This window comes from Micropterus salmoides, unplaced genomic scaffold (assembly GCF_014851395.1).
Source record: "Micropterus salmoides isolate LMB-PRFRI ecotype aquatic unplaced genomic scaffold, ASM1485139v1 Ms_hic_scaffold_1, whole genome shotgun sequence".
NCBI classification, from domain to species: domain Eukaryota; kingdom Metazoa; phylum Chordata; class Actinopteri; order Centrarchiformes; family Centrarchidae; genus Micropterus; species Micropterus salmoides.
This window is the reverse complement of record NW_024040040.1, coordinates 57,303,135-57,328,503: the sequence shown is the minus strand read 5'-3', so window position 1 is coordinate 57,328,503 and position 25,369 is coordinate 57,303,135. Positions and strand designations below refer to the sequence as shown.

Below are 25,369 nucleotides of genomic sequence, written 5' to 3'. Positions count from 1 at the left end.
ATATCCACCATATGTTCAGAACCGCCAGAGCTCAGGTTTTTACCACACAAGGTGTCGGATGCAAACCATAACCACGTTCCACATGACACAAAGACCAGACATGAGACAGTGGAAACGCCACCACAACACGCCACGTGCTAATGTGAAAGTAACAGACAGAGCTGCTCCTGTAGGGGCCTGGTAGTCCTCCCAAGCAAAGGCAGGAAGAAACAACAGATCTTGTGATTACTCTTTGAGACATTAGTTATTATGACCTGCGAGGTCCAAAGTCTACAGAAAAGCATTTCTAATCTCGTCCAATGTTGTAAATGAAAGATTATTGTGAACATGGTCGTCACTGGTATTTCTTACCTCTAGTGTATGAGTCTTTGGCCAGCGACACGTGGAATAATATCTTATGTCTTCAGATGTAACAAACTGAACATCGCAATCCGTCTTCACAGCAACACTATAATCCCTCTCCTGAAGACGTCCTCCACTGAGTCAGCATGTTTTCATTTAGCTTGGAACGAGATTAACATCAAATCTTTTGTACAAAGACAGCGGTCGTGGTCAGCCAGGGCCTCCACACTGACACACACTCCAGGAGGCAGTGCACGCCCAGCTCAAATAATGGCACTGACAATAGAGACTTTTGAACAGTCACTGTCCTCCATAACTACACCCACAGATTTCTGGCATTTGGTGCCCTTGTGAGTAACAGCTGCTGTCACTGATGCCTCTCAACCCAACAGCTTCCTGGATGTCAAGGCTGTATCAATCCTCAGCTTGCTGCATTTGAAGATGTGGTGTGAAGAGACTGCCGGCCTGCAGAAGCTGGTGTCTGCACACTGCTTGAAAAATGTGCGAAAATCTCATCACTGGATTTTTAATGCCATCGCCTATGAGCAGTGGGAGCAATCGGAGGAACACCAGTTCTGAGCGGCATCGCCCCCAAACGTTGTCTTCTGCCTGCACTTCACATGGTTTACTGTTGGCATCATTGCCGGCACACTTAGAAGCAGATATGTTTCTGTTCAGCTGACTGTAAGTGAAATGCTTTCCCACCGTGACAAACGCCTTCAAAAAGGTCATGTCCCAAGCATGGCGGGAGTCCTGGGTCACAACCATGACAGACATGTCAGATTTTATGAACAGCAGCTAAGTGAGGGTTCATGGGAAGTATCTCTGTCTATGACGCAGTAGCGACAGAAATATTTACCTGCGCTGAAGTTCTCTGTGAAGCCGCCAATCATGTTTGACCCAAGCCCCGCCCCTTGAATCATTTGACCGTTGTCCAGCTCAGCTGCCTCTTCAAGATCCATCCAATCTCTTACAAGGGGAGCAAACACTTTCTCTGTAAACTGTAAATCTACGTCTTTACAAAACACAACAAGCTGTTTGGGATCTACAGAGGATCTATTGTGAGGAGAGATTTCTGACAGGAAGCTGCTTGTGCTTTTTTCTTCCTGAGCCAAGGAGGTTCACCACTTCGAAGGAATCCTGGTACCAGATAATGGACGTTGAGGACAGACAGTGCTAAAACATTTCTGTCCAGGAAATGTGGATCATCTGTGTCTTTGCTTCAGTATACTGCGCTTTGACAGACTCATGGCTCAAGAGAGCCTCGCTTCGGGGAACATACTGCATGAGGCAGTCCTTTTCTTAACGTTTCTGCACAGCTGGGGACGGGGCTGGAGATCTTTTTCCCATCTCTCATGTGCCATTTTAAATGGTCACACAAGTTCAGCAAATTGGAGGATGTATGCTCACAACCCTGTGAAGTGCGAGCAAATCACTGCTTCCGGCTGAGCAGGTCTACCGTTACAGCTTTATCGGGCTGTGTGCGCTTCCGACACACGTGAGACTTAAAAATGCAGATATGCGGATAACTGAGATGCCAGAGGCCCGGCGGCAGAATCAGACACTTGGCCTCAGTGGGGGGGTGAGCAGATCGCTCACATTAATCACGTCTCCAACAGTGTTTTTAAACGCACTATTTGCATAAAACCGTAGCGCTAGTGACAGCTGTAATGCGGAGGTCAGTGCTGCGTTGTGGTGACAGCTCTTCAACAAGTTCCTATGTCTCTCTCTCCGACAGAATGGAAACCGCTCAGTCTGCTCCTCCTCATCGTAAATGTCAAGGATTGCTTCTGTCCCTACTAACGGGCTCCCGTCTAAAGTCTGTGTCTTTACTGCTGTCTTATCAAGTCGATACTATAGAAACTTGCCTAGATTTTGAGTGCTAGTATAATAAAAGTTGGATGAGGACCTGTGAGGATTTTACCTCCTCCGTCTCCACGTCTGCAAAGTGACCTGACAGCTCAGAGTAGAAGAGTCATGGCAGTGCAGTACTGTGCGCAGTACTGTGTGTAGTACTGTTTAGTATCGCAGTGTGTCTCTGCACAGGTGGGTCCGGCTAAGTTCTCCGGCCTCCACAGGTTAACCCCCAACCCAGAACGCCAACAAAGGGCATATGTAGTGTGACGTTGCAGGACTAGCAGTGCAAGTTTTGGATTGCAGCCTGGAAACACCTGGAGACAGCTACACGCTGCACGCTGTAGGTAAACTCCTGCTGTTACAGGAACATTTAATCAGGCTGAACTGATCCATGTTCATCACGTGATCGCGGTACATTTACTGCACTTAGCCGGCATGCTACATCGTTAGCTTGCCTGCTGCTTTTCAATAACTGGTTTACTTTCTGTGTCTTCATCCGGAGGCTCAGCGGCGTGAGCGGAGCGGTTAGTGAGCTGGTCAGACCGCAGCAGGGTTAGCGTTACTGTAGCGGACGGCTCTTCCTCTGTGGTGTCGTCCTGTCGTGTTTCATTGTATGCTATGTGGGTCACGTGGGTTACAGAAGCTTCTGTACCTGAGTGTCGTTCCACGTTTGTACCGTTCCAGAAAATCTGAGCCGGAGTCTTCAGGTAGGATCAGGCACGCTATCGGTCACCTGCCGGCTTTCTCCATTAGCTTACAGCCCGTCACACAATCACAAGAATCAATAAGAAGACCAGATCACTGTTTTTTTATTTAAAATGGAACGCAGGAGTTTCTCTGGCCGCGCTCATATGGGGGCCCTGCTGGGATGTAGCCTATAAGGTACCAGTCTGAGGCGCATGACATTGACCGATCAGAGACTGAAATACTCAGAGCTGGACTGAGGAGAGCAGCAACACAGACCTGCGCAGATGGATAAAACCTGTGAAGGCCCACCGCGTCGCCGTCCTGAGCTGCTAACGAACACGGGGAAGGAGAAACGCTGAACTGTAACTTGAAGCCTTTGTTTAAAATTAAAGTTCATGAAGTTGATTTCTCTTCAGTGTTCCAGTTGATTTAACACAAATTTCAAGTTCAGAGGATTTAAATGCCAGAGTAGTTTTAGTTCACAGCTTCCCGGCCTCCACCAGGGGGGCGCAGGTCCTTCCTGGTTTCCAGAGCCACGTTCAGCTGACAGAAGCCTGAGACTGAGGGACAATGGGGCCTTTGTGGTTTTTAACAAACTGTTGCTATGACCTGCACTCAGGCCTGATGAAAGACTAGACACTTGAACACAACGGGCCTCTGCAGGAGGTAGGCAGCTCTGAAGGCCTCGAGCCTGGAGTGCATGTGTTGATGCTAACCTGCTGTGTATTTACAATGGTTAGCTAACATCAAGATGATGTCTTATTGGTCAGTGTCACATGCCAGTCTTGTTGTAGGGGAGTACTGAGTACACGGAGACCCACAGAGGAGGAGCAAGACCAGGATATATCAACCTCTGCAGAGTTTGGAGAGTCTGCTCCCGGGACCAGCTCAGATACACATGCAACTGTAGGTGTTTCATTTGTTTCTGTGTGAGCGTGAAGTCAAGGCCTCCTGCCCGGTCTGAGGATGATATGTGAAAATGTTCTGCATCAAACATAAACTTCCTGCTCTGGTTTCTGGTGGAAATGTTTTTCTGTAAAGAGAAACTCGAACAGACTTGAAGTCAGAGCTGTTCTCAGATCGGTTACTCCTGTAGATCAGCTTCTTTAATATCTGCTCAGTCCTGGTTTAGTCTTCTAATGGGACGTCCCCATTGATTTGTGGACTGCCGTTTAAAAGCCCCCTGTTTGGTTGTTTGGCCGTCGGCATCTTGGTTTTCAGGAACCGGACGTGACCATATTTGGACGAGAGGGTGGAACTAGCTAGCTTTGTTAGCTACACGCATCGGTTGCCATGGTAACAACTTGTCAATCACAATCTCATTTTCTCAGACTTCTATACAATCACTTCTTTTGCTGCCCTGCTGGCCGTTAGAGAGAATGCTGGTTTAAGGTGCTTTAGCACTGGAGGTTCCTGGTTGGTCCAGACTCCAGCTATACAGCACATGACTGAGTTTTGCTTGGCAGGTGACACTCTGTGGGACCCCTATAGGGGCCCGTTTCGGGGTACCGAGTCACCTGGTGACTTATTGCCTTCAGATGGTGTGGGACTTGGCTGACACATTGTTTGCCTTCACTAAACGTTGCTGATGTCACTTTGTTGGGCGAAACATGTTGCTGCAACAGTTAGTCTGGCTCTCAACAGAAACATGCGGCGGACTTCACCTGCAGTCTGTGTGGGATCATGCGGTCCCAACTTTCTACACGACACTTCCATTTAAGTTTACAAACCTCTGACCCCTTCTTTTTGAAATGTTTGTTAAAAATGGACAACATGGCGTCGTCTGAATACACTGATATGTTTATGGACAACATTGAAATGTTTGCATCCAAGTTCCGATAATATGTACGTGCTCCCTCGTTCACGACAGTCCAACAGACATTTAAATAACCGTATCAACCTGATTTCATAACTATAGTAGTGATTTAAACTGCACATCCAAGTCCACGTCCACTTTGTCTACCACATCTGATTTAGCTCTTCATAGTCCCGTCACTTGAACCAGAAAACACAAGAACTCAAAGGTTTGACATAAAAATTCTTTAATATGACGTCTTTCCTAAAGGTTGTTGATATAAATGTTTGATCTTTATCTGAGGGTAGCTAGTTCCCTCTTTAAATAAATCTACTGTCTATAAATTCTGAATTTTGTCTAACAGCTTCAGAAAACACAGAATGACATCAGAGTCTAACAGCCAATCAGAGAAAAGATAATATATTTGTCAAGTACAGAAACATGAAAAAATATATTTAAAAGGTTAAACTAGTTTTTAAACCCCGCCCATATGACAGACCGTTGCCTTGGCAGAAAAACCACGTCCTTTTCATCAAGAGAACTACACTACCCACAATCCCCTTCATCAGACAGGTATGGAGAAATTAATCATTAATCAGTTAAAGGCTGTTTAAAAATAACTGCAGAGTAATAATTGTGCCATAAACAGTGTTGATACATCAGCATCTATTAGTATTGATTAGATATCAGATTAGCTTCTTCATGTTACATGTGTCAGTCCGGGAGGGGGGGGGGGCAGATGAGTGCCAATCAGAGCAGCTCGTACTGCCGCAGGTGCATACGCTGGATGATGTCACGACAGTCGTTGAAGACGCGGCGGATGTTTTCTGTGTCGATGGCGCAGGTGAAGTGAGGATAGCAGTAATGTTTCCCATCAGTGCTCGACTGGCTGATCCTCTGAGGGACAGACGGGTCAGACAGATGACATCACTATGACATCAGATGACTTCACAGGAAACTACCATCATCATCACCAGTGCATTTTTACCAGAAACTCGTCTCTAATGAAGAACTTGGCTCTGGACACTCTTGGGTCTTCATCAGCATCTGGAACAGCTGGACAGACAGAGTGATGTCAGGAAGCGTATTTATATACGTTATGTGTGTACTTCCACATGTGTGTATACATGTGTAAATGTACCCTCAGCAGGTACTTGGTAGTTGCTGTATTCGGGGAAATAATCCTCCAGTTTGGATTTTCCAGCCAGAATCTTGTCAGCGAGCACATCCTGTTTGTTCAGGAACAAGATCACTGAGATGGTCTTCAGAAACCTGCAGCCAACCGCAGGGCAGAGGGGGTTAAGAGCAGCCAACCGCAGAGCAGGGGGGGTTAAGAGCAGCCAACCGCAGAGCAGGGGGGGTTAAGAGCAGCCAACCGCAGAGCAGGGGGGGTTAAGAGCAGCCAACCGCAGAGCAGGGGGGGTTAAGAGCAGCCAACCGCAGGGCAGGGGGGGTTAAGAGCAGCCAACCGCAGAGCAGGGGGGGTTAAGAGCAGCCAACCGCAGAGCAGGGGGGTTAAGAGCAGCCAACCGCAGGGCAGAGGGGGCTAAGAGCAGCCAACCGCAGAGCAGGGGGGTTAAGAGCAGCCAACCGCAGGGCAGAGGGGGCTAAGAGCAGCCAACCGCAGAGCAGGGGGGGTTAAGAGCAGCCAACCGCAGAGCAGGGTGGTTAAGAGCAGCCAACCGCAGGGCAGAGGGGTTAAGAGCAGCCAACCGCAGAGCAGGGGGGGTTAAGAGCAGCCAACCGCAGAGCAGGGGGGTTAAGAGCAGCCAACCGCAGAGCAGAGGGGGCTAAGAGCAGCCAACCGCAGAGCAGGGGGGGTTCAGAGCAGCCAACCGCAGAGCAGGGTGGTTAAGAGTAGCCAACCGCAGGGCAGAGGGGGCTAAGAGCAGCCAACCGCAGAGCAGGGGGGTTCAGAGCAGCCAACCGCAGAGCAGGGTGGTTAAGAGCAGCCAACCGCAGGGCAGGGGGGTTAAGAGCAGCCAACCGCAGAGCAGGGGGGTTAGAGCAGCCAACCGCAGAGCAGGGGGGGTTAAGAGCAGCCAACCGCAGAGCAGGGGGTTAAGAGCAGCCAACCGCAGGGCAGGGGGGTTAAGAGCAGCCAACCGCAGGGCAGGGGGGTTAAGAGCAGCCAACCGCAGAGCAGGGGGGGTTCAGAGCAGCCAACCGCAGAGCAGGGGGGGTTAAGAGCAGCCAACCGCAGAGCAGGGGGTTAAGAGCAGCCAACCGCAGAGCAGGGGGGTTCAGAGCAGCCAACCGCAGAGCAGGGTGGTTAAGAGTAGCCAACCGCAGGGCAGAGGGGTCTAAGAGCAGCCAACCGCAGAGCAGGGGGGGTTAAGAGCAGCCAACCGCAGAGCAGGGGGGGGTTAAGAGCAGCCAACCGCAGAGCAGGGGGGGGTTAACTGCTGAACCTGTTGGTCCAGATGGATCTGAAGAGGTCCAGAGATTCTCGCAGCCGATTGGTGGAGTTGTCCTCTCTGATCACCATGTTGTAGCTGCTGCTGGCCGCCACGAAGATGATGGCGGTCACATCTGGACAAACACACAGCGTCAGTTCAACAGGAAGTGCACTCAGTTCTCAGGGTTCTTTAGTAGATCAGTGTTTCTCACCATTGAAGCACTGGATCCACTTCCTCCTTTCGTCTCGCTGTCCTCCGACATCAAACATGCTGATGGACACACGTGTTAATCAGGTCAGTTGGTCAGGCGTTGCATAAAGACAGTCAGTTGGTCAGGCGTTGCATAAAGACAGTCAGAGGTCAGTTGTTCAGGCGTTGAATAAGACGGTCAGAGGTCAGGCGTTGCATAAAGACAGTGAGAGGTCAGTTGGTCAGGCGTTGCATAAAGACGGTCAGAGGTCAGTTGGTCAGGCGTTGCATAAAGACAGTCAGTTGGTCAGGCGTTGCATAAAGACAGTCAGTTGGTCAGGCGTTGCATAAAGACAGTCAGTTGTCAGTTGTTCAGGCGTTGCATAAAGACGGTCAGAGGTCAGTTGTTCAGGCGTTGAATAAGACGGTCAGAGGTCAGGCGTTGCATAAAGACAGTCAGAGGTCAGGCGTTGCATAAAGACAGTCAGAGGTCAGTTGGTCAGGCGTTGCATAAAGACAGTCAGAGGTCAGTTGGTCAGGCGTTGCATAAAGACGGTCAGAGGTCAGGCGTTGCATAAAGACAGTCAGAGGTCAGTTGGTCAGGCGTTGCATAAAGACAGTCAGAGGTCAGTTGGTCAGGCGTTGCATAAAGACGGTCAGAGGTCAGTTGGTCAGGCGTTGCATAAAGACAGTCAGAGGTCAGTTGGTCAGGCGTTGCATAAAGACGGTCAGAGGTCAGTTGGTCAGGCGTTGCATAAAGACAGTCAGAGGTCAGTTGGTCAGGCGTTGCATAAAGACAGTGAGAGGTCAGTTGGTCAGGCGTTGCATAAAGACAGTCAGAGGTCAGTTGGTCAGGCGTTGCATAAAGACAGTGAGAGGTCAGTTGGTCAGGCGTTGCATAAAGACAGTCAGAGGTCAGTTGGTCAGGCGTTGCATAAAGACAGTGAGAGGTCAGTTGGTCAGGCGTTGCATAAAGACAGTCAGAGGTCAGTTGGTCAGGCGTTGCATAAAGACGGTCAGAGGTCAGTTGGTCAGGCGTTGCATAAAGACAGTCAGAGGTCAGTTGGTCAGGCGTTGCATAAAGACAGTGAGAGGTCAGTTGGTCAGGCGTTGCATAAAGACGGTCAGAGGTCAGGCGTTGCATAAAGACAGTCAGAGGTCAGTTGTTCAGGCGTTGCATAAAGACAGTCAGAGGTCAGGCGTTGCATAAAGACAGTCAGAGGTCAGTTGGTCAGGCGTTGCATAAAGACAGTCAGAGGTCAGGCGTTGCATAAAGACAGTCAGTTGTCAGTTGTTCAGGCGTTGCATAAAGACAGTCAGAGGTCAGTTGTTCAGGCGTTGCATAAAGACGGTCAGAGGTCAGTTGGTCAGGCGTTGCATAAAGACAGTCAGAGGTCAGTTGGTCAGGCGTTGCATAAAGACGGTCAGAGGTCAGTTGGTCAGGCGTTGCATAAAGACAGTGAGAGGTCAGTTGGTCAGGCGTTGCATAAAGACAGTGAGAGGTCAGTTGGTCAGGCGTTGCATAAAGACAGTCAGAGGTCAGTTGGTCAGGCGTTGCATAAAGACAGTGAGAGGTCAGTTGGTCAGGCGTTGCATAAAGACAGTCAGAGGTCAGTTGGTCAGGCGTTGCATAAAGACAGTGAGAGGTCAGTTGGTCAGGCGTTGCATAAAGACAGTGAGAGGTCAGTTGGTCAGGCGTTGCATAAAGACAGTGAGAGGTCAGTTGGTCAGGCGTTGCATAAAGACAGTCAGAGGTCAGTTGGTCAGGCGTTGCATAAAGACAGTGAGAGGTCAGTTGGTCAGGCGTTGCATAAAGACAGTCAGAGGTCAGTTGGTCAGGCGTTGCATAAAGACAGTGAGAGGTCAGTTGGTCAGGCGTTGCATAAAGACAGTCAGAGGTCAGTTGGTCAGGCGTTGCATAAAGACGGTCAGAGGTCAGTTGGTCAGGCGTTGCATAAAGACAGTCAGAGGTCAGTTGGTCAGGCGTTGCATAAAGACAGTGAGAGGTCAGTTGGTCAGGCGTTGCATAAAGACGGTCAGAGGTCAGGCGTTGCATAAAGACAGTCAGAGGTCAGTTGTTCAGGCGTTGCATAAAGACAGTCAGAGGTCAGGCGTTGCATAAAGACAGTCAGAGGTCAGTTGGTCAGGCGTTGCATAAAGACAGTCAGAGGTCAGGCGTTGCATAAAGACAGTCAGAGGTCAGGCGTTGCATAAAGACAGTCAGAGGTCAGTTGGTCAGGCGTTGCATAAAGACAGTCAGAGGTCAGGCGTTGCATAAAGACAGTCAGAGGTCAGTTGGTCAGGCGTTGCATAAAGACAGTCAGAGGTCAGTTGGTCAGGCGTTGCATAAAGACGGTCAGAGGTCAGTTGGTCAGGCGTTGCATAAAGACAGTCAGAGGTCAGTTGGTCAGGCGTTGCATAAAGACGGTCAGAGGTCAGTTGGTCAGGCGTTGCATAAAGACAGTGAGAGGTCAGTTGGTCAGGCGTTGCATAAAGACAGTGAGAGGTCAGTTGGTCAGGCGTTGCATAAAGACGGTCAGAGGTCAGTTGGTCAGGCGTTGCATAAAGACAGTCAGAGGTCAGTTGTTCAGGCGTTGAATAAGACGGTCAGAGGTCAGGCGTTGCATAAAGACAGTCAGAGGTCAGGCGTTGCATAAAGACAGTCAGAGGTCAGTTGGTCAGGCGTTGCATAAAGACAGTCAGAGGTCAGTTGGTCAGGCGTTGCATAAAGACGGTCAGAGGTCAGTTGGTCAGGCGTTGCATAAAGACGGTCAGAGGTCAGTTGGTCAGGCGTTGCATAAAGACGGTCAGAGGTCAGTTGGTCAGGCGTTGCATAAAGACAGTCAGAGGTCAGGCGTTGCATAAAGACAGTGAGAAGTCAGTTGGTCAGGCGTTGCATAAAGACGGTCAGAGGTCAGTTGGTCAGGCGTTGCATAAAGACAGTGAGAAGTCAGTTGGTCAGGCGTTGCATAAAGACGGTCAGAGGTCAGTTGGTCAGGCGTTGCATAAAGACAGTCAGAGGTCAGGCGTTGCATAAAGACAGTCAGAGGTCAGTTGGTCAGGCGTTGCATAAAGACAGTGAGAGGTCAGTTGGTCAGGCGTTGCATAAAGACGGTCAGAGGTCAGTTGGTCAGGCGTTGCATAAAGACAGTCAGAGGTCAGGCGTTGCATAAAGACAGTCAGAGGTCAGTTGGTCAGGCGTTGCATAAAGACAGTCAGAGGTCAGGCGTTGCATAAAGACAGTCAGAGGTCAGGCGTTGCATAAAGACAGTCAGAGGTCAGTTGGTCAGGCGTTGCATAAAGACAGTGAGAGGTCAGTTGGTCAGGCGTTGCATAAAGACGGTCAGAGGTCAGTTGGTCAGGCGTTGCATAAAGACAGTCAGAGGTCAGTTGGTCAGGCGTTGCATAAAGACGGTCAGGCGTTGCATAAAGACAGTGAGAGGTCAGTTGGTCAGGCGTTGCATAAAGACGGTCAGAGGTCAGTTGGTCAGGCGTTGCATAAAGACGGTCAGGCGTTGCATAAAGACAGTGAGAGGTCAGTTGGTCAGGCGTTGCATAAAGACGGTCAGAGGTCAGTTGGTCAGGCGTTGCATAAAGACAGTCAGAGGTCAGTTGGTCAGGCGTTGCATAAAGACGGTCAGGCGTTGCATAAAGACAGTGAGAGGTCAGTTGGTCAGGCGTTGCATAAAGACGGTCAGAGGTCAGTTGGTCAGGCGTTGCATAAAGACGGTCAGAGGTCAGTTGGTCAGGCGTTGCATAAAGACAGGTTCATACTGTAAAGAGAAATCCAACTAAAGAAATGAAGCATTAGTTAAGACAAAATTTACAACTGCTAGTTCTCCAACTACAGTTCCCATAATGCTTTGGGGGGATGTAGAAAGTACAATGTTGCCATGGAGACAGCTTTGATTTTATTTCCACTAAGCTGATTTGAGGACACTGACTTTGACCTAAAGGTGGAGGAGACAGGTGATTGGTGCAGATGGACAGGGGGGGCGGGGCTAAGCACACTCACTGGAAGTTGACTTTGTCCACCTGAAACCGGGTTTCAATAATCCCTGAAGTCAGAACCCTGCAGCGCAGCAAATCCTGCAGAAGAAGAAGAAGGCGTTAGTAACGGCTCCAGTCAGGCTGAATGCTGGAGGCTGATTGGCCGGTTTGTTACCTGGTCACTAGGTGTATAGTCTGTCCTCCTGACGGCGTCCAACCTGTCCAGGAAGCTGTAACACACACAGACATGTTTAGGTGATGTGGAAGCACTGCATCACCTGCGCCTCCTCCACCCTGAGCTGTGATAGGGCCGTCAGGGTTAGTGGAGCGTTTTGATTGGTCCGTTGGGACTTAAAATGTCAGTTGCTCTGAGATGAAGTGGAAGACGGGTGTGTTTGTGTGTGTCTCTTACTACTTAGCGCAGTCGATCAGCTGATATTCGTTGGAGCGTTCGAAACACGCCTTCACACCGTTGTCCTCCCATAGCCTCTGAGCGTGCTCAAAGAAGTCCTGAGAGACAGACAGTTTAAACAGGAAGTCTCAGTGAGATCATGGCATGTACTTCACATCAGATCGTCTACGAAGCACGATCCAAACACCGCACCACATCTAAACCCGAACCGGCGGCCCAAGACCCGATCCACGGGGAGACACCCGTCAGGCGTACCTTCATCACCTCACACAGGCGAATAACCCTGGTTACCATGACGCCTGTCAGAGGGGGGGATACATCAGGCAGCGGGTGAGCGTCGGCTCTGTTGAAAACAAGGCAGCCGCCTCGCCGCCTCCTCGCCGGCGTAACAGACAAGAGCCTCTGAAGGCATCTCTGTGAACACTGGTTTGGAACCACCGTACAGGGCAGCACTTATGACAGCGTGTGACATCAGCACGCCAGCTTGCTTCCTGGCGGTCAGTAACGAGCGTCGAGTCAGCGTGAATGCTGCCTCTGACACGGACAGTTGCGGGGGCAGTTTGAGGGATCTTATGAGACAGGAAGTGATCGCTGGATCCATGTAGAACAGCAGTCTGACCCGTTTCCAGCAGCCACTGTGTGCTCAGAGCTGGTCTGTCAGCGTGAGGATCAGGACCAAACTGTGATGGCTAGAGGACTGGGTCAGAACATCTCCAGACTGGTCTGCAGGGGTCAGTACCCGTCAGAAGTGAGCCAAGGAAGGAAAAGCTGTGAGCTGGCGACAGGGTCGTGGAGGGTCAAGGATCAGTGATGCACATGGGGAGCGAAGACTGGCCCGCGTGGTCTGATCCGGCAAACTGCGGCAGAAGGTGGTGCTGGTTCTGATAGTTGGTTGGTTCTGTTTGTTTAAAGCAGAGCAGAGCTGCCAGGTGTGCAGATCATGCTACCAAAAAGGTAAAAAATGCAGAATTGTGAGGTTTGTGAACAGCACAAACCACCGTCACGTCACTACTCCTGCGTGCTCGTCTGCTGTGGGGAAACACTGTGCTGCCATGTTTACATCATGAACCAGGATGTTGCCGATTCAGTCCAGCCACAGACCCTGGTCTTCTAGGACCAGAGCTGTGAGGAAGGAGGTAGGTCCAGAACTGTGACACTTTGGCTTTGTGATGAAGTGCTGTAGTCGGAGCAGGAGCAGCAGGCAGACGGACAGCCAGCGGTTTACCGAGTGACGTTATACCGTGCGTCAGATCCATTAAAGGTTCCATAATATTTCACCATCTGAACACAGATGTAAGGTGTGAATGTGAGGTAATGACCTACAGTCGACGCTCAGCGTGTGATTGGACAGCAGTCGACCAATCAGCAGCGGCGGCGTTCAGAGGCGACACAGGAAGTCTCTTGTTTTGTCTGCGTGTCATTAGAGAGCGGAGACGTTCAGCTAATGAGGCCTCAGGTGAGACTGTGTCAGGCGTGGTGTCGGTCCCACGCCGCCTCCTTACATCATGTCATTATCATCATTAACACAAACAAGCTCTCCGCCAGCTCTCCTGGTGCTCCCCGCTGTTTTCACGGGGAACGCTCTGCACCACTGTCGCCGCCTCACAATGTTCTGACCTGAGCGCCAGACTGCAGAGGCCGCCATCATCATCATCATCCACTCCAGTACCTCGGGGAAGGAACCGCGGAGCCGCTCTACCTCCTGATTCTGCTACACAAGGATTTAATGATGCATGAATAATATACTAGAGGTAAACTACATCGGATATTTTATAAGTTATAACCAATATATTAAATATAATGACCATATACATGTTATACTAACAGTATACATTATACTTTTTATTTAATGTAGTGATATTATAGTAACACGCTCATTTCTGCTAGTTCCTCCTCAGGTTGGATAAAGTCTCCGATGTGGATTCAGATCCAGGATGTGCCAACATGTGCTGCCACACGCGTTCTGTTTGCCTGAAGTTATAAAAGTGGATCAGTAATCTAGTCCTGTGCATCTGTCCCTGGCTCAAAAACTACAACTCCCACAAGCCACAATGCACCAATCACAGCAGAGTTTTAAAACGCTGTTTACAAGGTGGCAAAATCTGTATTTCTGCACTGGTGGCGCCAAAAAATTATTTCTTCTTCTTCTTGTTTAACTTGGTTTGAGTTGAGAAACACACATTTCAAAATGTCAGAAATAAAAATAATCCAGCAGGTAGACCCATGGAACCACGATAATCGCAGTATATGACCTCGACCTGTGTGGAATAATAAAGTCACACCTTCTGTTGTTCAGCTGTGAGCCAAAAGCTAGAACGGAGAACGAGGCGCTCTTTCCACAGCCGGAAGCATCGCCGTTATTGTGTCACAGTCTGATGCAAAGAACGTTGATGTCCGTTGTAAACTCGAACGACCAGCAAAAAGATTTTATTCGCAAACATTTCTCCACCTGATTTATTGAAGGATCTACTGAAGCAGCACAGCAACATGGAACTTAGAGAAACTCCGGCAGCTGCTGCCCGTGATGCTGGGATTCGTCGGGAGACATCGTAACAAATACAGCTCTTATAAATACATGTGCAGAAAAACAGTAGTCCCCACACAAACTCAGGATTTACTTGCTGCTCTGTACATTTTGTTGTTGTATGTACTTTCACTCAAGTCCAATTTCAAATGCAGGACTTTTACTTCTAACAGCATTTCTACCCTGTGGCATCAGAACTTTTACTTCTTCCAACACTGGCTGCTGGTGGTGAGCTCGTTTTCAAAGTTCAAACTAACGACCGACCTGTTCAGAGGTTTCACTGACTAACTCGTCGGCCGCTCTGAAAGTCAACACCAGGATTTAACTGAGATGAATTACAGTGAAATGAACTGCATGCAGCAGAGGACTGTGGGATCTAGCTGTTAACAGGTCAGTTGAAGAGACGTTTATTAAAACTGGACTGAATTTAGTGAAAAGGTTGTGATGACATGTTTTTATTTAATAAAGGAAGTCTGAACAGGATCCCAGGTTTAGGACTCTAACGGTTTGACTGACACCTCACCTGTGCGCGTGTGCGTGCGTTACCTCTGTGTACTCAAAGTCCGACAGCGGCGCGATGCTCTTGATGTAGTCCACTCTGAACTGGTTGTCAGGGTTACCCAGAGGCACGGGCGGAGTCAACATACTCATGGCTGACACAATGGTCTGAAACACACACACACACACACACACACACACTCTCTGATTGGCTGCTGTGGCTGTCAATCATCATGCTCTGCAGTAAATCAGTAACAGGTGTTGTAATTGAAGGTGAATCCTGCTGTCTGATGGTCTGGACGATCCATCAGAATCACATGGTATGTGTTCAAGGACATGCACAGAATGAGTGTCAACGAACAGCTCAATAGGTGTAAACTGCTGCGTACAGATACACAAACAGTATACAACAATATTTGTAGACAGTGCTGACATAATATCTGTACATGAGGTAAGTAACAGTTTATTTCTACGTATGATATCAGAACTCAACCTGTTTACACTCGATACCTAACTTAACCAGTTTCAGGTGCTTCAACTAATCACTAGTCATGTGACCTACCACTATGGCATCCTTCACGTTCTTCCTGATGTCTTGCATCTTCAGCTGCTTCTCTCTGGAAAACAAATACTTTATTAAATACACAAGCATCCTAGATTCAACCACAACTGCAGCCTTACGCCCATCGATAATCAAGGAGCATATCCACAGTGGAGCAGCTGAACGTCAAATATTTAACCTCTGACACTTTGGATTTAAAAAATATTTGACATTAGACTATGAGACTTTACACAGCAGGAAGTAGAGCCACACTGGCGCAGAGGGGGAGATTTCAAAACAAAAGTAGATCAAGTCAGTGTGTATTTTATTGTGAAGGGTTCAAAATCTTACTCACTCAGCGTTGAAACCGTCCACATGGAGAATCCTCATCTGCTTCACAATCGTGCTTTTACCAGATTCTCCTGCACCTGGAGACAGACAGGGGAGACAGATGAGACAAACAAACAGGCTGACGAGACAGACAGGCGAGACAGACGGACAGACTCACCCAGCAGTAACAGTCTGTGTGTTGCTTTATAAGCCTGTCTCTCCTTCTGCAGCTGTCTCTCGATCTTCTTGTTGGCTTCTCTCTTCGCTTTATCCTCCAGTCGTTCTTCCTCCGTCTTCCCTCCCAGACAGCCCATCTCAACTGGAACCACAGAAACCACAGATCAACCCCCACAAACCAGTGATCCACATGCAGACACCAGCGACCAACCCGAGGCTCTGGAACAGCCTGCCCGAGTAAATCAGGTCGGCTGAGTCAGTGAACTCTTAAGTCCCTTCTTAAAACATACTTTTATAGGAGAGCCTTTCCTGATCTTATTTGACTTTATTTTATCCCTTTTATTTTATTCTATTTTACTAATTTTATATTTATCTTAAACGTGTATTTTAGTCTTTTCAATGTTTTCTTGCTTTTATCATGTATTGTTTGTGTTATTGTCTTTTGGGTATTATTGTCTTTACACTTGTTAAAGCACTTTGTAACTTGTTTTTAAAAAGTGCTCTACAAGATTGTTATTACCACCAGCGACCAATCCCGAGCGACAAAACCGCAGACGACACCAGCGACCAACCACCAGTGTCCAACCCCCAGACGACACCAGCGACCCACCACCAGCAACCAGCCACCAGCATCCAACCCCCAGACACCACCAGCGACCAACCCGCAGACACCAACCCCCAGAAACCAGCGACCAACCACCAGCGACCAACCCCCAGACACCAGCGACCAACCCCCAGACGACACCAGCGACCCACCACCAGACGACACCAGCGACCCACCACCAGCAACCTGACACCAGCGACCAACCCCCAGACACCAGCGACCCACCACCAGCAACCTGACACCAGCGACCAACCACCAGCGACCAACCCCCAGACACCACCAGCGACCAACCCCCAGACACCAGCGACCAACCCCAGACGACACCAGCGACCAACCCCCAGACGACACCAGCGACCCACCACCAGCAACCTGACACCAGCGACCCACCACCAGCAACCTGACACCAGCGACCCACCACCAGCAACCAGACACCAGCGACCAACCCCCAGACACCACCAGACACCAACCCGCAGACACCACCAGCGACCAACCCCCAGACACCAACCCGCACACACCAACCCCCAGACACCAGCGACCAACCCCCAGACGACACCAGCGACCAACCCGCAGACACCAACCCGCAGACACCACCAGCGACCAACCCCCAGACGACACCAGCGACCAACCCGCAGACACCAACCCGCAGACACCACCAGCGACCAACCCCCAGACGACACCAGCGACCAACCACCAGCGACCAACCCGCAGACACCACCAGCGACCAACCCCCAGACGACACCAGCGACCAACCCCCAGACGACACCAGCGACCAACCACCAGCGACCAACCCGCAGACACCACCAGACACCAATCCCCAGACACCACCATGGACCAACCCGCACACACCAACCCCCAGACACCACCATGGACCAACCCGCAGACACCGACCCCCAGACACCACCAGCGACCAACCCGCACACACCGACCCCCAGACACCACCAGCGACCAACCCGCACACACCGACCCCCAGACACCAGCGACCAACCCCCAGACGACACCAGCAACCCACCACCAGCGTCCAACCTATAGTTCACCTAATAAACACACTTCAAACTCAAGCTTGACGTTAGCAATAATCTTTGAAACTTATTAAAATTAATCACTGAAAAAGGAAATTACACCACATACATTTACATGTCTAAACATTTCCAGTCGTTATCTTTAGATTTTGACTTGTACGTTGTAATTACTTGATTTGAATCATGAATTTATTAATTCATCTGTAGTGTTTCAGAAAAAGAAACCATAGACATGAAGGAAAGAAGAAAAGTCCTCAGAGGAGCAGAACAGGAGCCAGTTTAAGGTTTTAGGAATGAAAGAGGAGATTCAAGCTCAGAACAAACGGTCCTGAATCTGATCAGAGAAAAGATTCAAAACAGAAAACCCAATGTCCAACGTGTTACTGATGATACCTGGCTAGTATCGTTTCATCATCGCAGTACTTCTACTTTGATGTGAATCTTCTTCCAGCGCTCCTGAAACCAAGGAACCACTTTCTCAGAACCTAACCAGCCGGTCCCAGGGCTGTCCTGGTTGGACCCACCTGTAGCTGATGGAGATCACTGAGCCGTCGTGTCTCAGCAGGTCCAGATCAGATCGTCTTTCTGTCTGTCCATGAAAGTCCAGGTGAAGAAAAAGAACAGCTCCTCAACCAATCAGCTCCCTCGTCTGTCCTCCAGCAGTCCCGTTCAGGTCCAGTTCAAGGGGGCAGAACCAGGTCTACTGCTGGTTTTCTGATGTTTTGTCTTCCCTGTGATGTTTTGACAATGAGAGAAACACCTGAACTGCTCTCTCTCCCTCTCTACCTGCCCCCTCCCCCCCAGGTCTCTAATAGCGCCTCATTAGTCGTCTCGCTCTTTTCTTTGGGGAATGTTTCTGTTTTCCTCTCTTGTCACTTTGCTGCCTGACAACCAGCAGCCAGATTCACAAACACAAACTCCCCTGGAGGTTTTCTCATGGTCTCAGTCTTGGACTCTGTTAGACCAGAACTGGGTCTGGACCAGCACACAGGAGGTCAGGAGACACTGAAGTAACAGAACCCTTACTGCTGGACAACACACTCACACGATAAGCTGCTCAGATTTGTCCCTCAGCTCCTCAGAATGACTCATAGTTCAACACATTACATGGAGTAAATGGAGATCAGAGGAAGTGTCCCTGGGTAAAGACACTGAAATGCTCCTGAATGAGTTTGTGGAAATGTCTGAGTGTTTGTTGTACACTAGTATTACTTTATTATAAGTACATTTCTCTCCGTCTGTCCCCACGATGGCAGCCTGCAGGTAGCAGCATCTCCTTCCCTTTCTCTCTCCCCCCCCCCATCAGATGGACATGACTCATGAACTTTCATCTTTATAAGTATTTGTTAGTTTGATATTTATTTTAATGTATATTTTAAACGCTTTATTTTGTATATAAATGATAAATTCTTGTGCGTCTGCACTCACTTTTGTTTCCCCCGTGTGGGATAAATAAAGTTTCTTAACTTGTTGTTACTGAATTTTACATATTTCACTGTTTTCCCCTAAATGTTCCGTTTCATAATGTTTCCATTCTTCCTGATGTATTTTCCGCATGCTGTCCACACACTATACTGTATCCAGGACATTAAATACATGTGTAAGGGTCTGTTGCATTTGTCTCCACCTTGTGGCCCCTTTAAGTCACTGCACGGTCACAGTCAGCAGTCATGGTAAGAAGCTGCTGCTGCAGTCAACGGTTCTGTGGAGGTAAAACTGGTTTTCAAGTCAACTTTGCTTTATTAGTTTTTCTGCCTTCAGAGAAGAAATTGACTATTTAACTCAAGACACAAAAACAAAACTATTCTCCTCCTTCAGTGGCCGGACGGCCCAGACTCTCCACCTTCCAAAGACTTCAACCTGAGGCGGGAAAAAACAAAACAGATTTACAAGGTTTGAGTAGGTCTAAACCAGACCCAACCCTGACAGTCTAAACTGAGGGTTTAACAAGAAGGATTAATGGGTTCTAACCAGATCCAAACCAGACCTAACCCGGTCTCAGATCAGACTGACCTCTGCAGATGTTCGTCGCAGAAGGAGCCCAGTCGCTGCATCTCTGACTGGATAAAATTCTGAAGGACACAGAGGGACACAGTCAGTGACTGGAACAGGTCTGAGGTTTAGACCTGCTCTAATGCATTACAACTTTACTTCTTAGAAAGATTAGAACGTTCTTCTTGAGCCACAGCTGCCTCTGGGACTCTCCGGTCAGAGTCTGTTCCAGACGATTCTTCTTTTCTGGAAACTTTTTCTTTCAGTTGTGACTTTGTACTCAAAATATTCCAACTTGGTCTAAATATTTAAAATGTGAGATGCCGCCTTGTATGGAGTCCTGACATGCTGGGTGACCAATAGGAGCACAGAGCTCTTTCAAAACATCGCCATTTTGAAACTACGTTATTAAATCATGCTAATGTTAGCTAAGAAGTTAGCTAAAATACTAATAGATACCCGTTAGCTAGCCAACTCAGCAAGTATTCAAAACGCCAACATATTTAAATATTTTATAAATACATGCATTTGTGGATTTCTACCACCTTTTATTAAAACCTGAAATATTTGTGTGCATCAGAAACACATTTGTGGACCTTAGATCATGTACAGCGATAATGTTTTTGTGGAGAGTCATTTACATATAATCTAAAATGCATTAGTGAATCCTTCTGTGAGACTGATCCGACTCCGTGGTAGTACATTAGTAGTATTACTGCAGTTTCTTCCAGTACCAGGATCTGTGTGTTTATGGCATTCAGGCTGGTTGAGTTTTCTTGCAGTCGGTTCAGCTGATCAGTGACGCTGTTCTCGAACGTCTGCAGCAACACACACCTACACACACACACACACACACACAAACACTTTAATTACTATACAGTATTTTATTTAGCAACAAAAGATTTAAGTTAGATTTTTCATCAGTGTTCTCCGTGTTTGACTGGTTCAACACCTGTGTGGGTGGAGCTATAAAATAATTCACTCTTCAGGTCCAGCAGACACTCGGAGAGTCACAGCTGGTACACGTTGGTACTTGTTTCTCTGACTAAACACATTTGTATGCAACTGTGTGTTTATGTATGTAGCTGGGTGGTTGCTAAAATGCATTTCTCAATCACCATTATTATAATGCTGTACAAACATTATGTTTTGTGAGAGTATGCTACAAGTCAAACAGAATGAAAGTATTTTTACTTTGGCTCTTATTCTTTCCTTACTCTTTGCTCTGACATGAAGTATATCTACAGTCAGCATATAACAAAGGGTAATTACATAAATACATTGCTAAGCCACTAAAAAGGGTTGCTTAAGTGTTTATTGTGATTATTATTTTAAATGTACTCAAAATGCTTGCAAATTCGAAAATGTTGTTCAAACTAGCTAACCCATGCCCCACTCTCTGACAGACTCTGGTCAGGGTGCTAATGGCACCGTTGGGACGGAGCCTGGCCCGGGTACCTTGGGGGGTTCTGAGCCGCACACAGGACCAGAGCCCGTGGTGATCAGGAAAGACTCACATCAAGAGACTCCCTGTAGCCCAGAACTAGGCACTGAAGCCACAAAGACAGCCGTCTTGTTGCAGTTCTACAGTCGAGGTGTGCACTGCAGATCTACAAACAGAGAGAAAAGAGTGGGGTCCTCCCTGTCTATTTCTTTAAGTTTATGACCCTAGGGTTCTGTGCAAACTGGGGCTTATGGAAAATAACTAAGTTTCTCTTTGGGTGGCAGGTGTGTGAGTGGGCGGTACCTGTGTTTGTGGACCGTACCTGTGTGAGTGGGCGGTACGGTGTTTGTGGACGGTACCTGTGTTTGTGGACGGTGTGTGTGAGTGGGCGGTACCTGTGTTTGTGGACGGTACCTGTGTTTGTGGACCGGTGTGTGTGAGTGGGCGGTACCTTTGTTTGTGGACAGAGGTCAGCAGTGAAGAGACACGTTGCTGACACTCTCTTAGAGACTGAAGAACTTCAGTTTCGACGTTCTGCCAGATGCCCTGAAAATAATTTAATTACTTTTAGTTGACCGGCCGTGGCACTTCTTGATCAGCCACACAACCAGTCAATAATCAGATTGTAACTGTGCGTGTACTGACAGTGAAGTGTTGTTCTAGTTGTGTTCTGAAGGTGTTGAAGGCAGCTGTGATGCTGGTGGTTAGGCCTGACTCCACCCCTGCATCCATCACAGGCCCCTCCTTCTCAACATGTGGTTCAGCCCTTCATCAGGCAGCCCTGCCTCCTCCTCTGGTGGCTCCGGCCCCTCAGGTGACCCCTCTGAGACCAGCGGCGAGTTCAATCTCTTTGTCGGCGCTGAACCCGCCCCAGGTGAGCGGCAGATTTATAAAACAATTCAGGTTCAGATAAAAATTTAAGGCTCAAGACTTCTACTACCTGTCAGGAATGAGTTTGACTCCTCCCCCTCTGGCTGAGGCTCCGCACCCCTTTTGTGGGCCAAAGGGCCCTCAGTTTGGTCTGACAGGTAGCCTTCACATAGAGAAACAAAACTTTAATTATTCCCTCCATTTCTGCCAGGAACAGAATGAACAGATGAAATCTTAAGATTGACAAAATTAAAATTTTACTTTGAAGCATTTGTCATCATTTTGAATTGCCATCAGTTTATTTGATTTACTTACTGTTCGTTCAGGATCATGTGGCAGTGGTACAATAATAAAGGCCTTAGTCTTTAACTGGTGTGCAATGCTGATCCCAGGTCAAGAAAATACAAACTTCCTTCTTTTATTTGCTGGGGGGGTGATGTCTGTTTGCAACGGCATAGTCTATCGACCCAACACTAATCTATAATCGACTACTTAAACCTGTGTCTGTTTAAGTAAAAGGATTCTCTCCTGTGTTATTCTGTTTTTATCATTGAACTTCTCAAATTTCCATAGTTCTGGATCATTGAATTAGTGAATTTATGTTTTCAATAATGGAGGGAAGAAACAACCATTATAATCAACCCAAACTACTAGAATGATGAACAGAAGAAGAAGAGCCTCTGACTGAGTTCTGTGAGTTCAATTAGTCTAACGAGGAAGATCAAACTGTTCATAAAGACCTGAGTCTGGAGCGGATCTCTTCCTTTCAGAACTGAAGACTTCCTGCAAACAGAAAACAGATGAACAGATGAGAACAGGTGATAGGCGGGAGACAACAGATGATAGGCGGGAGACAACAGGGAGAGAACAGGTGATAGGCGGGAGACAACAGGTGATGTTTTTTTACAGAAGAATAAAAACAGGAAACAAACCTTTTTTTTAGGAGAGCTGCCTCCTCCAAAGTCATCTGTCTGCTCCTGAGAGATTTGTAGCTCCGCCCCCACAGGATCACCTGAGAGAGACCCATTCAGAGCACTGACCTTCACCAAGTTTCTCTGTAACTGATCCAGACTCGATGCAGCCTGTAGGCCAGTGTTCACTGTCCTCCGGCTGTCTCTCAGCTTCATTAGCTCACCGCTAATGCTAACAACGTTTCCTTCACAATCCAAAAACATCTGGATCTTTACCCGGTAGGTCCGTTCATTAGGGGTCACGCCCCACACGGGCCCCACCCCCAGATGACAGACAGAGGGTGTAATTCTTCTTGTTCATTAGACCCACCTGAGTTTAGATGGGAGCAGTTTGGAGAGTCTGTGGGGTGTGAAGGCGTGGAGTATCGGATCTGGTCAAACAGAAGCTCGGCCGTCTTTCTGGCTGGAGTCTGAAACAGAGAACAGCTTCCTGTTGAACGTCTTCACACTCTTTCACTCCATCGTCCACAGTGTGTTCACAGAGCAGCTACCTTCATCACAGAGGAGTCTTCTTCACTGCTCGCAGATGACAGAGGCAAGACTGGAGACAGACACACAGAGAATCAACAGACAGAAGATTCTTCAGTACCATCATCATCTCCACACCGCCGGGAAACACAAAGTACAGGTCCTGTGGACTCCTTCCGCTTCCTGGGCACCATCATCTCCCAGGACCTCAAGTGGGAGCTGAACATCACCTCCCTCACCAAGAAGGCCCAGCAGAGGATGTACTTCCTGCGGCAGCTGAAGAAGTTCAGCCTGCCAAAGACAATGATGGTGCACTTCTACACCACCATCATTGAGTCCATCACCTCCTCCATCACCATCTGGTACGCTGCTGCCACTGCCAGGGACAAGGGCAGGCTGCAGCGCATCGTTCGCTCTGCAGAGAAGGTGATTGGCTGTAATCTTCCTTCTCTTCTGGACCTGTACCGATTCTGAGATCCTCGCTGCATTGCATGCGTGGCCCCAGCCCCTTGGGGCTTGGCCACTAATTACATTTTATTTATGAAGCTCCCAGAGACAGCTGGACCATCACAGTTACAATACAGAAAAAGAACAAAATCATCAACCAGACTCCATTTATAAAGATGCCATTACGCCTCCAGGACTCTGAGGCGAGCAGGAAAGATTGTGGCCGACCCCTCCCACCCCAGACACAGACTGTTTCAGACTCTCCACTTGTGGTTGGAAACCTGCTGAGCAGTAAAGCTGATTCTGATGTTGGTCATTTATTATTAAATTCAGTCTGTTGGCTTTATTCCAGATTTCAAAGTGAATGTCGGAGGAGCTCATTCTATTTGTGACGACTTTAGAATAATTATAATCTAAGGACAGACTCACTCTTCAGCTGACTCTTGCTCTGTGGTTTCTTCCTGCTGTAGGATCTAACAGTCTGCCTGGCTGCTGAGGGGGACACCTGGACCGTCCCACCTGGGTCTTTAAGGCGGGGGGAACTTTTTACTTTCTGTTTATACAGAGAAGGAGAACAGAGGCAGCAGTCAGACCACGAACCATTATGGGCGGGCGGGCAGATAGGCGGACAGGTACCATGAAGACTCTCCAGCAGCTCCTCCAGCTCTCGGTGGTGTTCAGAGTCAAAGTTCAGCTCCACTGTCTGACCTCTGCAGTTGTGGTGCATGATGGGATTGTTGAGCCGGACCCTGAGGACTGTCTCTGCCCCAGTGCATCCTGGGAAACATACACACACACAGTATTACTGTCCAGATGTTCAGCAGGAGAAACACCTGCAGGGACTGAACGCAGAAGAGAAGCGTTTTACCGTCACGTTTCACCTGGAGACTGTAATGATCCACGTCTCCCTCAGCAGGTGGGGGATGGACCCCCACAGGAAACCCTGAGACACAGGAAGACGTCAGGACACAAAGCAGTCTCCGTCCTGATGGTGGAATGAGCTACCACACGCCATCAGAGCAGGGGCGTCCCTCTCCAACTTCAAGAAGCTCCTGAAAACTCTGCAGAGAACACTTCCTCTGATAACACCTCAAACAATGCACTTCCTGCGCTCTTCTGGCCGTCAGAGGAACTGCACTTCAACACAGTTCAACCCGAAGCCTCAGAGTCACGCACGCTCTCTATAACACAAATAAATAGCTACAGCTGTGGACAAAAACCACGCCAGTCCAGCATGCAGCATGGCCAGTCGTAAACATCTACACTGAACAGGAGTTTGAATTAAGGTTGTAAGGACAAAGTTTTACTGCTCAGCTGTCACCTATTCCTTAATCGTCTGGTTTATTTACTGTTTACTACTTACTCTCACTCAACATTCAGGTGTCAAGTCATCTCTGTAGTACGACTGTATATTACTACACCTGTGCAGTACTGAGGCTCATCGATGAAGAAGCTCACACATCCTGAGCCGGCGTTGAAATCTATCCAGAACTCGTCTAGTTTGTCGTCTTTAGGACGAAACAGCTGCAGAAGAAAGAAGAAGAGGAGGAGGTCTGGAGTCTGCAGAGATCTACTGTGATCATAAAGGCTCGGGTGTTTACCTGTGTGGAGTCAAGGAAAGCTCGCAGGCAGGGGAAGGTGTAGACCCTGACAGACAGAACGCAGGGACAAAAATCACATACAGCTTTCACCTTCATCCTTATGTTCAGGTCAAATGGGGGGGGGGGGCACCTCTGCTGGTGTCCATGGTGACTGTTCACAAAGTTCAGGAACCGGCGACAGTCCTGGGGGGGGGGGGGGGACAGAAGATTTT

The 25,369-nt window shown here is 48.5% G+C and overlaps 2 protein-coding genes and 1 long non-coding RNA gene across 3 annotated transcripts; all 3 read right to left on the bottom strand.

Moving 5' to 3' along the window:
- Positions 1 to 4,911: 4,911 nt before the first annotated feature.
- Positions 4,912 to 18,379, bottom strand: LOC119897676 (guanine nucleotide-binding protein G(olf) subunit alpha-like). The gene is made up of 13 exons (XM_038711563.1): positions 17,889 to 18,379; positions 15,743 to 15,883; positions 15,590 to 15,662; positions 15,256 to 15,310; positions 14,742 to 14,861; positions 11,672 to 11,769; positions 11,435 to 11,489; positions 11,285 to 11,358; positions 7,292 to 7,350; positions 7,093 to 7,213; positions 5,823 to 5,953; positions 5,670 to 5,737; positions 4,912 to 5,578 (listed from the first exon to the last, which is right to left on the bottom strand). Exons 2-13 carry the CDS (start codon positions 15,876 to 15,878, stop codon positions 5,432 to 5,434), a joined length of 1,137 nt encoding a protein of 378 aa, XP_038567491.1. The 5' UTR covers positions 15,879 to 15,883; positions 17,889 to 18,379; the 3' UTR covers positions 4,912 to 5,431.
- Positions 18,380 to 19,081: 702 nt separating this feature from the next.
- LOC119897625 lies at positions 19,082 to 24,204 on the bottom strand. The gene is made up of 12 exons (XM_038711473.1): positions 24,193 to 24,204; positions 23,986 to 24,109; positions 23,133 to 23,182; positions 22,952 to 23,051; positions 22,603 to 22,682; positions 22,411 to 22,453; positions 21,741 to 21,833; positions 21,446 to 21,659; positions 21,252 to 21,346; positions 20,091 to 20,190; positions 19,378 to 19,436; positions 19,082 to 19,224 (listed from the first exon to the last, which is right to left on the bottom strand). Exons 1-8 carry the CDS (start codon positions 24,193 to 24,195, stop codon positions 21,532 to 21,534), a joined length of 621 nt encoding a protein of 206 aa, XP_038567401.1. The 5' UTR covers positions 24,196 to 24,204; the 3' UTR covers positions 19,082 to 19,224; positions 19,378 to 19,436; positions 20,091 to 20,190; positions 21,252 to 21,346; positions 21,446 to 21,531.
- Positions 24,205 to 24,992: 788 nt separating this feature from the next.
- Positions 24,993 to 25,342, bottom strand: LOC119897684. Its single transcript, XR_005443417.1, has 3 exons — positions 25,288 to 25,342; positions 25,158 to 25,203; positions 24,993 to 25,080 (listed from the first exon to the last, which is right to left on the bottom strand). It is a non-coding gene; the product is annotated as an uncharacterized LOC119897684 (long non-coding RNA).
- Positions 25,343 to 25,369: the final 27 nt, after the last annotated feature.

Bases quoted from the DNA above. Each gene is read 5' to 3' on its own strand.
- LOC119897676 (XM_038711563.1), bottom strand. From the start codon at position 15,878: ATGGGCTGTCTGGGAGGGAAGACGGAGGAAGAACGACTGGAGGATAAA. The intron at 15,663-15,742 runs GTGAGTCTGTCC...GTCTGTCTCCAG, and splicing joins ACACAGACTGTTACTGCTGG to GTGCAGGAGAATCTGGTAAA. The intron at 7,351-11,284 runs GTGAGTGTGCTT...TGTGTCCATCAG, and splicing joins GTGGACAAAGTCAACTTCCA to CATGTTTGATGTCGGAGGAC.
- LOC119897625 (XM_038711473.1), bottom strand. The intron at 23,052-23,132 runs GTAGCTGCTCTG...TCTCTGTTTCAG, and splicing joins AAGACTCCTCTGTGATGAAG to ACTCCAGCCAGAAAGACGGC. The intron at 22,683-22,951 runs GTGGGTCTAATG...GGTCTCTCTCAG, and splicing joins CTGCTCCCATCTAAACTCAG to GTGATCCTGTGGGGGCGGAG.